Source organism: Archocentrus centrarchus, chromosome 21, assembly GCF_007364275.1.
Source record: "Archocentrus centrarchus isolate MPI-CPG fArcCen1 chromosome 21, fArcCen1, whole genome shotgun sequence".
Classification (NCBI taxonomy): domain Eukaryota; kingdom Metazoa; phylum Chordata; class Actinopteri; order Cichliformes; family Cichlidae; genus Archocentrus; species Archocentrus centrarchus.
In genome coordinates this window covers 16,799,066-16,816,488 of record NC_044366.1, presented here as the reverse complement: position 1 = coordinate 16,816,488, position 17,423 = coordinate 16,799,066, and the positions used below count along the sequence as shown (strand labels likewise).

At 40.9% G+C, this 17,423-nt stretch overlaps 2 protein-coding genes across 3 annotated transcripts in view; both read left to right on the top strand.

Annotated features, from left to right (window-relative positions):
- The window catches only part of baz2bb (bromodomain adjacent to zinc finger domain, 2Bb), a 51,216-nt gene extending 49,709 nt beyond the window's left edge, over positions 1-1,507 (top strand). For both annotated transcript variants that reach the window (XM_030758497.1, XM_030758498.1), the window contains 2 exons: positions 160-303; positions 389-1,507. In XM_030758497.1, the coding sequence (XP_030614357.1) occupies positions 160-303; positions 389-536 (292 nt within the window). In that variant the 3' untranslated portion in view covers positions 537-1,507. The remainder of the gene's footprint in view (positions 1-159; positions 304-388) is intronic.
- A 1,937-nt stretch (positions 1,508-3,444) lies between these two features.
- On the top strand, positions 3,445-17,197 carry LOC115800110 (WD repeat, SAM and U-box domain-containing protein 1). Its single transcript, XM_075074460.1, is given in 15 exon segments — positions 3,445-3,791; positions 3,794-3,914; positions 4,766-4,875; positions 4,878-4,895; positions 5,385-5,471; positions 6,947-7,040; positions 7,587-7,620; positions 7,789-7,829; positions 7,944-8,052; positions 8,249-8,314; positions 8,316-8,337; positions 8,878-8,907; positions 12,051-12,227; positions 16,524-16,658; positions 16,811-17,197. Coding segments are annotated over 15 exon segments (1,527 nt in total). The 5' UTR covers positions 3,445-3,496; the 3' UTR covers positions 16,999-17,197.
- The last annotated feature ends 226 nt before the right edge of the window (positions 17,198-17,423 follow it).

The following is a 17,423-nucleotide window of genomic DNA, read 5'->3' as shown; positions in this document are numbered from 1 at the left end:
CAATAAAAAACAAACACTATTTTCACATCATTTTATATCCTAAATCATAAAATTAAAGGGTGAACACAAATCAGATTGTGACGTTGAAGGTATGTTGAAATAAAATCATATCTTTGCAGGGCAAAAAGCTCAGCTGTGTCTGCTGTTTGTTCCCTGCAGAGTGCTGCTGGCTGAGCTGGAGGCCCATCAGGATGCCTGGCCCTTTCTCACCCCGGTCAACCACAGAGCTGTCCCCGGGTACAGAAAAGTCATCAAGAAGCCGATGGACTTCTCCACCATCAAGGAGAAGCTCAGCAGTAACCAGTACGTTAGTTTTTAAGAGGATGTTTAGCATTTTTATTGGATTGTGCTCGTCTGTTGAAATTAAAACCGTTTCTAATTATTACAGGTACTTAAATTTGGAGACATTCATCATTGACGTGAACCTAGTTTTTGATAACTGTGAAAGATTTAACGAAGACGACTCTGAAATCGGACGAGCCGGCCACAACATGAGGAGATTCTTTGACAAACGATGGACTGAGCTGCTGCAGTGAACACATTCCACTGTGGACGCGACACTCTACATACACAACTTTGTCGTGGGTGTTAGAGGCCTTCTCTTCACCTTTGACCCTAAATCACTACACAGTTTTAAGTGGAGATAAAGTGCAAGTGCAATACTGTTTTGTTTATCAAAACACAGACTCCTCAACTCAATATTGTATTTGGGAATCAAAGATTTCCACTGTAGGCGTTTTACTTTTTGATTATCAGTACTAAGTTATATCTGTGTGTGTGCTGTATGTATATTTATTTTCTCAAGTCTTTTCAAAGCATAAAAAACTTAAAAAATGTTTTATGAACTGTTGAATACAGGATTGTGGCCCTGTACTGCCAACAGGACTACCATCTATTGGCATTTGTGTGTTCATTGTGTGAAATACAAAGAGGGATCACCGACACACGAAGTGTTCATGCTGTCGCTCAAGTCATATTTATTACGTTTAGTGTATTTTTACTGCACAGTCTCGATGAAGACTGTATCATTGCTTACGGATGGTCGTAGCACTTAATCTGAATATCCTCTCAAAGCACTCCTCAGTATTGTAGTGCCTGACTCTGAGGAGGATGTTTTTTTTCTATATGCAGTGTGCGTACTGTATTTGTGTCCTACGCCAGTATACTGTGGGAAACATTTGCAAGAGCTGTAATAGAGCCTTTTCCTCTTTTAAATGTGGTGCATAGTGTTTCATCTCCAAGCATTTCTTTCAAACAGGCTTGTCAGGCATCCCGTGGACTGACGTGAAGCCTGCGCTGGGCTTTAATCCATCGGGGAGTCAGACAGTGTCACGGTCCACTGGAGGCATCTCAAGACAGCTCAAGTCAGAAGACTTGAAGTACTGTAACTGCGTTTTATTATGAATATTGTGAAATGAGTAGTGACTTTTGTAGGAATATTATTTTTGAACACTGGTGTGGATGGATTAAATAAACCTGTTTTTTCAAAATAAAAATTAAGCCCTCACTGCTGCTGTTAATATTTTTTTCATTATCGATTTTTTTTTTTTTCCTTATTTTAACATCTCAAAATGATTTTTTTTTTTTTTTTCACTATTTTCAACAGTTTGCTCGAGCTATAATATAAAAATGGCAAGGTACTATACATGCAGTGAATGCATGCATGTGCGTACTGGCATGCTTTGTGCATTTTGGCTTTTTTTTTTTTTGCACAGTAGATGGGGCTGTCAAACTTTGCCTTAAAGTTGGGTGGGCTGTCGTCTCCTTTTTCGACCTCCTTTGGTACCTTTCTTTGGCACGCTGTTGCTGCTGGTATTCTCCTCGCTGATGAGCTCTGCACCCACAGATGGCTTAATGCTTCGTTTTCCCTCGCTGCTTTTCTTCCCTCCTCCAGCTGTTCAGCACTGTTGTTCCTGCTATGAGGGTATTTCCTGATTGAAAAAGACTGTGGAGCCAAATTAAGCATTACACCGGTAGATAAATATGAAGAGGACTGTATTCTTTTTTGCTATGATCAGTCCCTCAGGAGATGTTGATGTACCTTTGACTCACAAGTAGGACAAAACCAGCAGATCCTCATTATCTTCTTTTTGACAGAGTGGGAAACAACAACAAAAGGTACAGGCAAATGAGCATCCTACTCTATATGTAGTTACACATTCATATTCAAGTGACGGTGTGGGGTCATTTATGACCTCGGCTGTTCTGGACAGTGGGCAAGATTGGAGCCATCTATAACATCCCAGATCCTGGATGGACAGATGGCTGAATGGGATTAGAGGTTTGCTGTGGAAGCCTCGAGCCTTTCATGTTTCAAACAGAAACATCAAAGTAATAAATGATGAAAAAAGAAGGGGGAAAAAAAAGTTTATATTTTGGTGTAGAATCAATTGTATGTTTTCCCCGTTATTACTGAAACATGGAAAATTAGTTTCATAAGTGAAATCTGCACAACTATAAATCTGTATCTCTCGCTACTGTTATCAGTTATGTGATGAGGAGGTGCATGCTTATAATCATGTGCTGTAATTTTATATAGTTGGAAATCTTGACCTTATTACTTATTTTAAAAAATATCTATAAAACTTGTAAGGTAGTTTCTTCTGGGAACTACTTTTGTTTTATAGTCTACAGTTTAAGTAATGTGCTCATTTCTGGAAAGAGAAATTGCTGCATAATTTTTAAGGTATTTTTGTGCATTTTGATCACCACAGTGAACGTGCCATTCCTAGTTGAGGGCAAGGAAGACCTCTCTACACTCTGATAAATACGGGACAGGAAAAGAGAGTGTGTGTGTGTGTGTGTATAAATATATAATTCTTTTGAAAAAGAGGACGTGCAGTGCAGTTTTCCGTCATACTTTTTGGCACTTTGACCACCACTAGGCAAGTTCCATTTTGTTCCATTTCATTTAAAATAAGCTACATCACTACAGCTGGTAGTAAACTGGGGAATTCACTGAGAAACAATATAAATAGATAAACAGAAATTCATGGACAGAGGGTAAAAAACATAACTTTGATTTTGTAATGAACCGTCCTTCTAAATAGATGCATCAATCCAAGTACTTTTACCTCACTGTATATTAAAATCAGCTTAACATGGAGCAGATAAGACCAAAACTGTTCGCACATTCTGCATCAATGATTGATCTATAGTTGTTCTTATATAAAACCTCAGGCTATATACTACATCATATAAAATGACAACACTCGACTGTAAACATTATGTAACTCCGCATCACATAACATAACATGAGCGAGAGATACACAGATGATTTATAACTGTGTTGCAAGAGGAAGTCGAGAAACAGTTGTTGAGACATAAGGAGCAACAGGTTGTGGCGACAGCTTTGTGGCTTTGCTCTCATTGGGCGACAGCAGGGGGGAAAAAAGCGGCGACATCAGGCGGTTTCGTGCAGGAATATCTGAGTATTTTGCGCCACCTTGTGAGCGAACCGCTACCCCTGCCGTGCCAACGGCACATCTGTCACAAAATGGTGTCTTTAATTTGCACTCTCCGACATCACACAGATGAGGTCAGCTGCTGTGCCTGCTCTCCGTCCCTGCTGGCGACCTCCTCAGGTGATAAAACGCTCCGTGTTTATAACACAGCCGACTCCTCGGAGCTTTCCCTTTCTCCTCTCACGGGCCACGGATACGGGGTTCACTGCTGTCGTTTCAGCTCCTGCGGCGGCTTCCTGCTCAGCTGCTCTACAGACGGCTCCACCTTTGTGTGGAGCACGGAAACAGGTGAGGTGACGGCGACGCTCGAGCACCCAGGCCGCAGTCCTCCCGAGTCTGCGCACTGGCGCCAGACACCTCCCTCCTGCTGGCAGGAGCCTGTGATGGCACCGTGTCCCTATGGGACTTACCCTCCAAAAACGCTACGCAGGTACAGCGTGACCCAGCATAGTAAGCATCACAGAGGATCACAGCGACGGCTTTAAAGTATTATTAATTTATTATTCTTAATGGATTTAATATTTTGTTAATTTTTATTAAGAGTTAAGCTCTCACATTCTTATTCAATTTTGCCTTTGACTTTGGAACCTGCAGGTTAATGGAACCTCCTTCCACCTTCTCATAGCTTTTAGGAACATCTCTCTGCTGTCATCAGCAGATGGAGTCATCGCACATATCAATGTATCTTCAGATTCTCTTACTCTTTAAATATTTAGTCACAAAATATGACTTGATTTTTCTATTAGATACATCAAAATAGGCAAGAGATGCCCTTGGCATAGAGAAAACGATGCCTTAATACATAAAGCATTATTTTACAGGATCTTTAAGTAGCTGAACTCTAATACGGTTTCAGAAGTTGCTTTGTTAATCTTGAACAGACTGAAGTAATTGTCTTCTAGTTATTGCAGGTTCATGTTCGGGTTGCAGCTTTGTCAGCACAGACAGATGGAACGAAATCACAGAGGAACCAGCTAGACAAACATGGAAGCAGCCAACTCAATCATTCTGATTAAATAAGCCAATTAAAAAAGCGTTTTATCAGGATTATTTTGTGTCATAATCCTCTGATTTTTCACTTTTGTGCTCTGTCACAGCTTTTCTAAGCACCCCGAGGCCCGCTGTGTCTCTCTGATTAAAGCCCACAGGTGGTTTAAATCATTAAAACTCAGTCCAGGACTCCACAGCCTAAACAAATTAAATTTCCCTTCTTCGCATTTTACATACTTCTCGATAAACCTTGCGGTCTAAAACAGGTCACACTCAAGTTGTATGAACATGTTTTTTTGTTTTACCCACAGATGCTGCTTCTCTCCGTGTGGCCAGATGTTTGTGACCGGCTCCACCCGTGGAGACCTCAAAGTCTGGGATGCTCACATCAGCCTTCTGCATGCCGAGAAGGACGCCCACAACCACCCCAGTTCGTAGTTAGTAAGTTCTCTTCATTTGTTACTAGTTGTGTGGAAATTTCTGCTGCTGCTCAGTACAATAAGAGAAAAAAAAAAATACATCTGAAACTAAAATGAGACGTGAGCTGTATTTGCTGGTTTTAGGTCAGGGTAAATGTAATCTCTTTAGGCTATTTTCTTTCATTTTTCATCCAAATGATGCTTATTCAAAATTAAAGGTGAGCAAACTAGAGCATCTCAGTTACTCACTTTCTGGGGGGCTTTTTCCTCATCAAAACTCTTATGTGATTTCATTTTTTGCTTTCCTTCCTCAGTTCAGTTTAAATTTAACCCTCAAAGCAAATATCTGGCTCCAATAAAGACACTTGTTAAGTTAGTGTTACTACTGTACACGCTGCGTGTGTTACACTTCAAAAACAGGCCGTCAGATGATATTTGCTGCCTTCGACTTTTGGACTAATTCAAGCATGAACCTTGACAAAAAGGGGATGTGACTTCTTTTGTTCTGCAGATGGCTGCTGTGTGGAGTTTCGACTGGCCTCCTGCGGACAGGACAGCCAGCTGAAAATATGGATTGTTTCCCAGCATGAAGGAGCAGGTAGGCCGACCCCTCTGCCCGCTTCCCCAGCTGAGTGCACCCTCACTCAATTGCCAAGCGAGGGAGGGAGCGAGGGAGGGAGGGAAGGAGATTGTGCTGACTGCTTCAACCTTGAAACCTCTCTGCAGAATAGAAGAATTTTATTAGTGTGTGGAGTAAATCAGCTGCAGACTGACTCATTAATAATGGATCACTTTAAGACATTTTGCTGAAATACAGCAGCAGCAGAGGACTGCGTGTGTGTGTGTGTGTGTGTGTGTGTGTGTGTGTGTGTGTGTGTGTGTGTGTGTGTGTGTGTGAGAGAGAGAGAAGAGTTGGAAGGAATTCGGGTGCATGCATCCATGATGACATTTACATCTTGTACAACCAGCAGCAGAAGAGGAACATTTTGTGTACGTTCACAGGTTGCGTAACCAGGCTACAGACTGTATTTTTCGTTATGTCTGTGAACACACCATGTTGTTAGTTTCCAAGACATGTTGCCATGGTAACAGCCATTTCTTGGGAGGATTTGATGTGTCCCATGTGGTGACCCAAGTCCATGGAGATTTTCTTTTTTCTTTCAATCTCTGAGGGACACCAAACAATCTCTTCTCATTCCATTATGCTTCAGAATTTCTTTCTTCTTTTTTTTTTTTTTTTTTTAAACTTGGATGTGAAGGAGGTTGAGCTCGCCCTTTTTGAAATGTGCACTTATCTTGTCTTGGCAAGAGGACTGTGTGCTTGAACCTTTCTTCCACTATTTTATGAAAAAAAGGCTCAAGTATGGGTGATTCAGGGGAAACAAGGGGCCCATTTCAAACCTGAGATTGCTGTTGAAATGCAACATTTTTCTAGTCCCTGCTTTCTTTGGGTTTTGTCACGGCTCAGTATTTGAATAGAAAAGCTCTCATTCCAGCCTTATATATTAGCTCTGTGGCTCAAGCTTTTAATGCTGTCAGTTTGGAAGCATTCCCTTCATGTCACCTATCAACACACGCTGATGGCTCCAATCCACACGTCACATATGTTTAGTTTATTTTTGTCTCAGTTGTACAGTTAAATTGTCAGGTTTAATCAGGCGTTACAGTTTTCTACTCCGCTGCGGTGTTTCACCTCAGTCATGAAAATGCATGGAAATAACACATTAACCTCCTGGAGAAAATGGTGTGTTTATGTTTTATTGTAGAAGAGAAAACAGGAGGTTTGATTTAATGCAAGCGCATATAAATGCTGCTACAGACCAGTTGGTTTTGGCGTGTAGAATTAATGCGCAGTGGACGTGAATTTATTGGCAAAAATAAAATCATTTGTTTCCGAGCGGTTGTCAGCAGGGGGCACAGCTGCAAGTGGAAGAAGTCAGTGAAAAAAAAAATCTGTAAAGCTTTTTTTTTTCCTCTCGCAATTTCTCTCTTTCTGGACTTTGGTCAACTGCTGAGAACCAATACAGACACAATTTAACTTTGCTCTCATCTTGCCTGTGTGTTGAACCCTAGCCTGTGCCATGAAGCTGCTTCACACTCTCACCAGCCAGACGGCTCCAGTTCTGTCTTGTGCCTTCTCCTCTGATGGCGAGTGGGTTGTCTCGGGGTAAGACACTAATCACTCAATCACTCTCTCTCACACTCTGGCACACACACACACACACGCACGCACACACAAATCACTACCTCTGGTCTTCTGGTCAGAGCGGTGCTGATAATTTCCTTCCGCTTCACCCACTAATTATTGATATTTGTACCTTTCAGGTCTTGTTTACTATTCTGTTAGTTGCTGTGAAGTTACTTAATAATTTGGGGCAATTCAAATAATCTTTTCTACATATTCAAACACATTTTTTTCCACCCCTGAGCTTTAAACAGCAAATGCCGCGGTGCCGTGCCGTGCTGTTCTCAGTCGGCGGCAGGAGGAGTGCATTTTGTTATCATATAGCTTCTGCTCGGTCCTTCTGCTGTTCCTGGCTGAAATTCAAACACACTGAAGGTTAATCTGTGCTCAGTGTGGTGGGGTTTTTGTGTGTGTGTGTGTGTTTATTTTTGATAAGAATCCCTTTTTTTCTCATTATTCTATAATGTGAATGCACGCATATGCATGTCACAAATGAAATTGACCTTATTTACTCCAAATATTCAACAGATCCGTGGATAAAAGTGTCGCAATATACGACACAGTAAGTAAAACACAAAACATACCGCACATGATGTAAGGGGGAGGGGGGTTTGTTGCTGTTTGCTGCTGTAGTTAACTGTGGGAGAGGACTTTTTAAACAATAATTCACAGCCTCCATAAATATAGATGTCAAACATTCCCTTTTCGTCTGTTTGGACTTTGTGTACAGAGCCTGGGAACCCTGCTCCAAACTTTGAAACAACACGACAGGTAAATGACCTGGCCTGATCTCCCACCGCTATGCAATCTTTGCAGCTATTAGACAAACAGCAGAATAGGACTCCTGGTGTTTCAGATCAAAAAGTGTGATTTTTGCTTGATTAGTTTTTCCCAGAAGCACTGGGTGCAGTGGTGCAAAAGTACATTCCCCGGCACTGCTTTTGCACAGTCATTGATGTGGCACCACAGGTAAGAAGCAGCACACCGCTTTGATGTCCTTGAAAGGGTTTAAGATGCCTCACGATCTAAGGTTGGATTTTTTTTTTTTTTCCCCTTTTCCCGTTCATAAGTGTCAAGGGAACCAGACTTTTAAGGCTGCTCTCTTCCTGTGCCAGTTTCAGTCAATCACACGCTCACATACACCCTTCACATTCCTGCTCCGCTTCCTCCTTCCTGCACGTATGTGACAGGTATCTCCCACCTTTCCCTGGATTGCGACCGGCTCTTTGGACAGATCGGTAAATGTGTGGAGAATTGGGGGATGGGGACGACAGGACTGGTTAATACCCAGCAGAGAACTGTTTAGGTTGGCACCAGCAAATGCACAATCACTCCTCTTTTTAAAATATACTGTTAGCAGTGGTACAAAGACCAGAAGCCATTTTTTAGCGCCAACGATTCCCAAAGAGGTCCAACCGGAGAAGCTCCTATTACATGTGTACTCCTGTCTCGCTGCAGTGTCTAGAGGAGGAATTGTGATTGATGTTTATTAGTGCAGCAGGGCAAACTATCACTGAGCCTCAGGAGGCTGTTCTTATGGAGGCAAACGCTCCTTAAAACAAAAAGAAAGTTTCACCGCAGCATGAAAGAAAAATATTTGGAATACTAAATGAAAAGGTGCAATCGTTAGACATCTGGAAACCTTGAAGCTTCATCAGTGCAGCTTCTCTCTCTGCCATTAGTCAGACTGATGTTGACAAAGTAAATTCCATCTCCATGAAGATCTGCCTTTTTCTTATGCCTCTATCTCCCCTTTAATCTTGTTTCTTTCTCTCTCTTTTCACACATTGAACCTATTCCCTTTCATGTTTTTCAGCAGCAGCTGAATCAAAGGAGACACAGTGCCAAGGTAAATGAATGCATCACACTGTTTTGCCCTTAGAAATCTTCAGTTACTCGGCTACTCTTTGAGCTTAAACCAGTGCTGCTTTATGCTAATACCTTTCATGCTTTATGAATGGTCCAGGTATCAGCAGCTAGTACAGCTGTTTAGATCATTCCACATGTGGATCCACTGTCTTTTTTTTTTTTTTTTTTTGCTTGTAATGGATGGCTTTTTTTTTTTAAAGAATTTGTTTGTTATGCATTTCTGCAGTATTGTGCAAAATCTTGAGCCACCCCAAATGGCTCAAGATTTTGAGCCATTTGGGTGCAGTAATTTATTGGAAATACAGTATATAAGGGAAAAAGAGCGTTTGTACAGTTCTAACAAGTATGACCACCTTTATTCTTCAACACAGCCTGAGCTCTCTTAGGCAAGTTTTCCTGTAATTGTTTTAAGTAATGTAGTCAGGAATGCAAAGCTCTTCTTTGGATGTTGGCTGCCTTTTGTTCCATTCTCTGTCAAGATGATCCCACACTGCCTCAATAATGCTGGCTCTGGGGAGGCCGATCCATGACTGGTCCACTGTGTGCTTTTCTCTCTAGGTGTGCTTTTATTGCACTGTCAGAGTGTTTGAGATCATTGTCGTGCTTAAAAATGAAGCCGTTGCAAATCAGACACTTTCCAGATGGTTCTCCATGGTGGCTCAAAATCTGACTGTACTTTTCTGCATTCGTAATCACATCAGTGTTGACAAGATCCTACTGTGTTTTACAGATCGCTGTAGACACTCACTGTTGTACCTGTCTCATGACCTCCTCTGTACATCTTTACAATGATTTGAACCCCAAATTTTAAATTTAGATTCATCACTCCATCAGACCTGTTTCCACTGATTTTCAGTCCAGTTGTGTAAATTGGCATACCTCAGCCTTTTCTCCTTGCTTCCCTTGCTTAAGAATCCCTTAAGAATGGCTTCTTGACAGCCACCCTTCCACTGAGACCATTTCTAATGAGACTTCAGCAAACAGTAGATGGATCAACTGAAGGGTCAGATGGATCTTTCAGGTCCTGTATCAGGTCTTTGATGTTTTTTTCCCCCTATTCCTTAAGGAAATTACTTTCAGATTCTGTTCATCTACTGTAGATTTCATAGATTCAACTACCGAAATGGGAACAAATTACCTGTTTTGGCAATAGTTAAAAAAAAAGTGTCTAAAAGATAGAATTTAAAATTGGTCTTGTTGGTCTTGTGTTATAGACACAACACTGGTTTATTCTTCAAGTTAGATGCCTTTTTTATACTCATATGATTCATAGGTCAGAGTTAAGTGGCTTAACAAACAAATAAAATGAGCATTCCTCTTGAAAATGGTCAGCCATAAGGATTAAACTGAAAATGAGTGAAAAGGTGTCCAGTATCCAAATAAAAACTTTGAAAGACCACCAGAAAGCCTGGAGAACTATTGCTCAAGACCACTTTAAACAATTACAAGAAAGTCTGACTCCCTGGAAGCAAAATATAAAGAAAGGAGGGGCAGCTCAAGATTTTTGCACAGTACTGTGTTTTATATTGTGTGACCCAGATCAGGTGTAGCTAACTGGGATCCAGAACAATGAATACAATTAAGTAATGACTGTCTGGTTATAAAGGATAAAGGTGGTATTATTCAGTGTTTTTCTTAATGTCTGCAAATCCCACAAGAAAAACTAAATCCCCCAAATCAAATAATGTGTCACTCCGTCTCTCAAATCTCTCCCCAGCCCGTTTGTTTCCACTGAATGGTATAAATAAATGTAAATAAATACATACATAAATACTTTAAAGCAGTTTATAGGACTGACCTGAAGGTAAACCAGTCAGTTTTTCGAAGTGAAGGAACTTGTCGCCAAGTGTAAAAAAATTTTCTATAACAATGAGGCTTTGTGGCAGAGAAATACACCATCAGGATTTGGTTTTGCAGGCTAAAGTAGAATTGAGTTATTATTGGTCCTTTTGTGGGATTTGTTGACAGCAAGAATACTGTAAATGACGCTCGTTATACTTTAAGCTGTAGAGAATGGAAATGATGAAAATGTCTTCATATGTGCATCCGTCCAAGTAATTAAACACTGCAGTCTGAGCTGGTCCAAACGGTCTTCATGCTCTTCACGCAGTGTTACCAGCTTTTTAGACTTGGAGACTCAAGATGCTGCCAGCCAGGGCTGCAGAGAGGAGCTCCTGCCTTTGTGCACGCTGGTTGACCGTCATGGGTTACTAGGAATTGAACGGAGCTGAGCTATCATTAATTCCACCTGTGCTTTCACTACTGTGACGAGTCCAAAATTCTGCTTTGAAAAGGGTCTGTGGAAGCTCCGATTTTAACAATCAGTATCCAGGAGCAAGCCCTCATTATTCGCAATCACACACAAAGGAGAGTTAATATAGTTTTCTATTTTTATTTAGTCACCATTGCTAATTTTAATGTATCTTAAGTTTGGTGCAGTTAAAAATCAAAATGCAGTCCAGCCACAGACAGGGAGTTATTCAAGAGCAGAATGTGGAGTTTTTTTTTTTAGGGCAGCAAAGGCAGCATGAAGTGAAGGGGAAAACCTAACGCAGGTTAGGGTGGTAATGAGCTACACATCCCAGTCTTCAGGCTTATCCTTCACATGGCTAATGACTGGCAATATGAACCATGAAGCTGCTGTGAGGTATCATTAATGGGGCCAACGCACAACAGGCCAGTTTGTCTCCACGTTGTTCGATGAATGATGGCCACATCGTGTCGTGAAGGTTGATAAGCTACCTGCTGGTGCAGCCTGAAATAACACACCCCTGGGTTTCATTTTCTTTCCTTTGGGAGATCACATACTTGAATGTGAGGTCAGGTGTGTGTGTGTGTGTGCGTGTGTTATGGTTCAGTAACACTGTGGGGAAAAAGCAGGTCCCCATAAAACTACAGCATGAAGACTCGGTGCAAGGTTGGCATAAGATTAATGTAAATGTCCTCAGTATGTTTGTGTGGGCATCAAAGTAATTATCACTCCCATATCACTGCAGAAGGGACATGTCCTTTTACTGTGGAGTGTAAATGGGATCTCTTTGTTTAGCGACGGATATGTTTTGTAGCAGGAGTCAGGGGAATAATCGTGGAGCACTTCCTGGCTCCCAGTTGTGTGTTTTGCAGGAAGGAAGTTGCCAGGTCACTTCGGGCTGCTGCTTGCTGATTGGTCAGAGGAGGATGTGCAGACTTGGCTGTGTGACGAGGGACTAGAGGAGCTCGTCGGTATCTTTAAAGCCAACAACACTGATGGACCAGAGCTTAGCCAGCTGAACAAGGAAACAGCGGCTGAGCTTGGAATTGGTGAGGATGGCGTATAAATCAACCACTAACATTAGCATACACTTCACTCACACGCACTGGGATTAAGTGTTTTTGTGAGGATTTAGTTCCTGATCCTAACACATGACAAGACTGAACTGGAAAGCACGATCTAAGCTGCTTTTATTGATGCTCTAATTTATTTTATTTTTTCTCCCCTCCAAAACTCCTCCCAAATAGTGATCTGATTTAGGGGCGTCAAGCCACAGCATCTCTGTCTGCTTATACAATCACAAATCACGCTGCGATGACAGTACCCTGCTGAATGACCTTTACCTCAGGAACAGTGATAATCCTGCTGGCAACAAGATTAGTCCCCTCAGGGTCGTCCAAGGTCACAGCGCAGAAAGCTTCCATACAAACTGCAGCCAGAAAACCCAAATCACAACACACATATTAGGTAGCAAGAGCACAGTACAGCAGCAAATAATGTACAAATATCAGCATCATTATCTCCGCCATAGCAGTTAATTTAAAAAAGAGATTACAAAATACAGTTTGTAAATGATGATTTCATTCATTAAGGGGAAAAAAGCTGCCCAAACCTACCAGGCCCTATGTGAAGAAGTAATTGTTAAATCATGAATTAACTGTGATTAGCAACATTTTTTGGAAAGCTGAATTCAATTTCACTAGTCACAAAGACCTCATTACTGAGAGACTTGACAAAGTGAAATAGGCCAAAAGATCTCAAAGAGCAACACATCATGCCTCAATCTACAATAACTCAAGAACAGATGAGAAGCAAAGTCACTGACATCTATCAGTCTGGAAAGGGTTACAAAGCCATGTCTTAGGCTTTGGGACTCCAGTGAACCACGGTGAGAGCCATTATCCATCGATGGAGAAAACTTGGAACAGTGGTGAAGTTTCCCAGGAGTGGCCAGCCTATCAAAATTACTCAGAGCATCAACGACTCATCCAGGAGGTCACAGAAGAACCCAGAACAAGATCTATAGACCTGCAGGCCTCTCTTGACTGAGTCAAGGTTAGAGTTCACAATTCAAATATAAGAAAGAGTCTGAGCAAAAATGTTCCAAGGAGAAAACCCCTGCTGTCCAAAAAGGAACACAAAGCCTCAACTCACATTTTGATGTTCCCCAAAAATTTTATGGAAATATTCTTTGGACTCACAAGACAAAAGCCAAACTGTTTGGAAGGTTTGTGTCCTGTTACATCTGGTGAAAAAACTAACACAACATTTCATAAAAAGAACCTCAGACCAACAGTCAGTCTGATCTTTAGAGTAGCTTCTAAGTGGATTCTGTTTGCTTCACACAGAACCAGGCTAGCTGTTTCCCCTTTTTTGTTGTTTATGCTGAGCTAAGCAAGGATAACTGACTGCATCAGTTATCTTTAGCAATAAGACAATTATCCTAGATTTCATCTGATCTTAAAAAATTCTGTCTAGAAAACAGATTAAAACTGTTATTTTCTGTTGAAATGGCGCATTTGGTGCATTGGTTTAGCCTCCATCTTCAGTAGAGGTTGCAGTATGAGTGCTTCCTGGTTGTGTGTCAGCTGAGTAAAATGCTATCTTGGGCTTTTTGTAAACACACAGATTTTAAGGAAATCTGCAGTTTGCATGGTGCATTGCTGCCATAATGCCCAGAAATTCTGCCTCTTGCCTAATTGCGAGTACTTTGTGCCAGTTGTAATCAGCTGAATCACAATCTCTCCCTTAATCACAGTAAAAACACCCTCTTGCCTGTTGTTGCGTTTGCTTTAATTGGACAGCAGCAGACGTGGTACAGCCAACTTTCCCCCTGCATGCTGTTCAGTAATGCAAAGCATGCCTTATGTCTTTTCCATGTGTTTAGTATGGAGGACAGCTCTCATCATTACCACAGAATGAGGACAGAGGAAACGGCAGATTGCCACATTTCCTGGCCTTTTTGTGCTGCACAACCAACAACTATCATTTTCCGTCCATGCTGCTTGTATAAATGTGTGCACATGCATAGACAAACAGTCGCTCACACATAGTGCAGACACACACAGAGCAAATTGGATTCCAGCATACTTTACTTGATGAAATATTCATGAATCTTTGAGTAAGGGGAGGGGAAAAAAAGTTCCTCCGATATAATTCGGCATGTCTCTGCGGAGACAGCCCCATTCTGCACTTTTATTGTAGCCCTGCATCAAATTATCTATCTAAATGTAAAGTGGACGCTATAGTTCTAATGGCTTACGTCTCCATGAAAATGATGTGAGGGAACTTATGGAAATCTTAAATGAAGCATTACCCTGTTAAGTGTAGTTTTCCCCATCTAAGAGTCGTTTATTGGATAAGTCAGATCGGTTCAGGGGGTTTCATCGCGAGAAGGCGTTTGATTGGCCGCTGCAATTTTTTCCAGTAGGCTCAGAGCTGCTTGTTCAGACAGCACGTCTATACTGCTGCATCTGCCTTTAAACTTAAATGCAGCATTTTCAAGGCACAGAGTTAATAGTAAAAAGCGAGTCAGTCTCTATGATGTGAACTTGAATCCTTTATTCCCTCCATCTCTGCTTCCTGCTCAGTGAATGAGTGCAAAATTAAGACATACTCATTTAATTTGCCGCAGTAAATGAAGCCTCTGGTCCCCTGTGAACATTAGCTGATTGTGAAGGTCTCTTCAGGTTGCTGGAGTCTGATTGCGTCCTGTAAATGGATCAAATATCTACAGAATGTGGCACTAGTGCATCACGAAAGCAATTTTGAGAGCATATTGTGCATCAGTATTAATCTAATTTAAACTACATGCAAACTGTCCAGAAGTGCAGTCATTACAAACAGCTTTAAGCCATGGTTGTATAACATGTTTCAGAAATCCTTGCATCTGTGCATTCTTGACGTTCACAGTCAGTATTAAGCAACCTTGGCACATCAATCAATGATGAACCTCAATACAGCTCATGAAGACATTTTTTATTCACTCATCCTGGGCTGTATCGCTGTGTGAGGACACGAAGGTCAAGTCTGTATTTTTTTTTCCAGAAAGATAACACTCTGCATTGGTTATATAAAATATATTTTTTTGTGTACTTTAGACCAAGTAAAAAGATTACTTTCCAAAGAGAATCTTATGCCTATAATGTGTGCAGGACTGATGGCAACTAAAAAAAACCGTCTCCAAATTTGGTGAAACAATGAGTAAGGAATTATCTTCATACGGTTTCATTTATATACAAGTTTTAAATGATTTGCAAATCACTGAATTCTATTTTCTATATTTTATTTATGCTTATTTCTGGCATTTTGGCAGTTTGGCATTTTAATGTTAGAGTTTCTGTGGATTGATTTGCATTTTGGGCCACGTGAATAACTGCTTTTCTGGCATTTGTGTATTGGCTTAATTTTCCAGCCTTAGGTTAGTAACTTGGTTCTTATATAACAGTGCAGAAAGATAAATACAGACTCCATTTTGGAAAGTAAAGCTAACAGACACTATAATTAAATAACTGAATAAATTTCATGTTTTTTTGAAACCATAAATGCTGCATAAAATACTCTGAAACTTTATTTTTTGTGGTGTGAGGTTAAATGTCTGCTTGCATCCTATGATTTATTAGTCACTTGCTACCTATTTATCACCTATAGTAATAAGAAGGGATAAATGCTCTTTTCCTTTTTTTTTTGTTTTGACTGTCCACATATTCTAACAAAATCTTGAGGACTTGCGAATGCAGAAAATGCCAGTGGAGCTGCTCTCTCTGTCTGAATGAGACCTGCACCTCCACGGCACTGCCATTATACACCGACACACCACTAATCATGTGCGGCCGTATAGGTCATCCCTCCATTTTAGCTGGTGGTGAAATTTGCAGTTGATGATAAATTCACTCGGTGCTGTCGGTGGGCAGAGACATGCAGCTGTGTGCAGAGTGATTTTCCTCTTTAGGACCTGTTGGAGCTTTATTTCCGAGTAGGATAATGAGAGATGTTAGCTAAGCAGCCATCATGACACAGCAAGGTGTCTGTCTCTTTGTGTCTGAGCACAGAGTGATCGACTACAGGTTCAGATTTATTCCCCCTTTTGTTCTATCTGAGAGAGTACAAAGTCAGCCTGCCTGCTGCCTCGCTTCCTCAACCCAAATTTATTGAAAATGCTCTTGAATATTATTAACATATAAAAGATTTTAGTTGGTCTTTGTATGGTAATGATAATGAGGATTAAATGAAAAATTGAGACCAGTCTTTTCACTTCATTTGAAGATCAACAAAAGGTGCACTGCACTCGATATAATTCACCATTAAGGCTGAAAAGGATACTGAACAGCGTGTTGGTTTCTCAGTGTCTGTGGGCCTCCGTGGCCGTCTCCTGAGAAAAATCAAGACCCTGAAGGCAGAGCAGAGTGGTTCAGAAGCCCCAGATGAATTCTTGTGTCCAATCACCAGAGAGTTGATGAAGGAGCCAGTCACTGCTGCAGGTTAGTTTACAAATGAAAAGCAGTTTGTCTCTAGTGTCTCAAACTGAGTCAAAGATGGGGACTTCCATTTCTGCCACAGCTTCACTACAATGATTTTTACATGGATTATTTCACTGTATATGGGATGTCATGACTATATGTCTGCTCCACAGATGGCTATTCCTATGAGCGGGAATCAATTTAGAGCTGGATCAGAGGCAAGAACAAAACCAGTCCCATGACAAACCTACCCCTGCAGACAACACTCGTCACACCCAACATGTCTCTGAAGATGGCAATAACACAGTGGAAGTCAAACCTGGAGACAGCAGCTCGACATCTGATAACAAGTGCTGATTGAAGTAATTATTAATTTGTGCAGGGTGCCACACGAGCGTCACATCTGGCAAAATGATCAGAATCAGAGATCTCAGAGAGGTTGACTGATATTTATCTAGTAAATAACCTTTTTTTTTAAGCTGTATGTTTACATAACTGCCAATTTTACTGCATATTTAAAGAGATAATCTCTAAAGCAACACTGTCACTGTGTAACTTTTAATGTGCCTTTCACAAATAAAGTGCAATTTAAAATCCACTTTTTTTAATTGCCTTTTAAATTCAGTTTGGTCTGGTATGATTAGTAGCATATTGCTAATAGAGTCTGATGTTAGCACTTTAGATCCACAGTATCTATCTGTACAGCTGACATCACTTCATAAGTGTTCTCAGCTGTGATTTAACATTTCCCATTATCAAAAAATGGTCACATTTGGCCACTTTGAC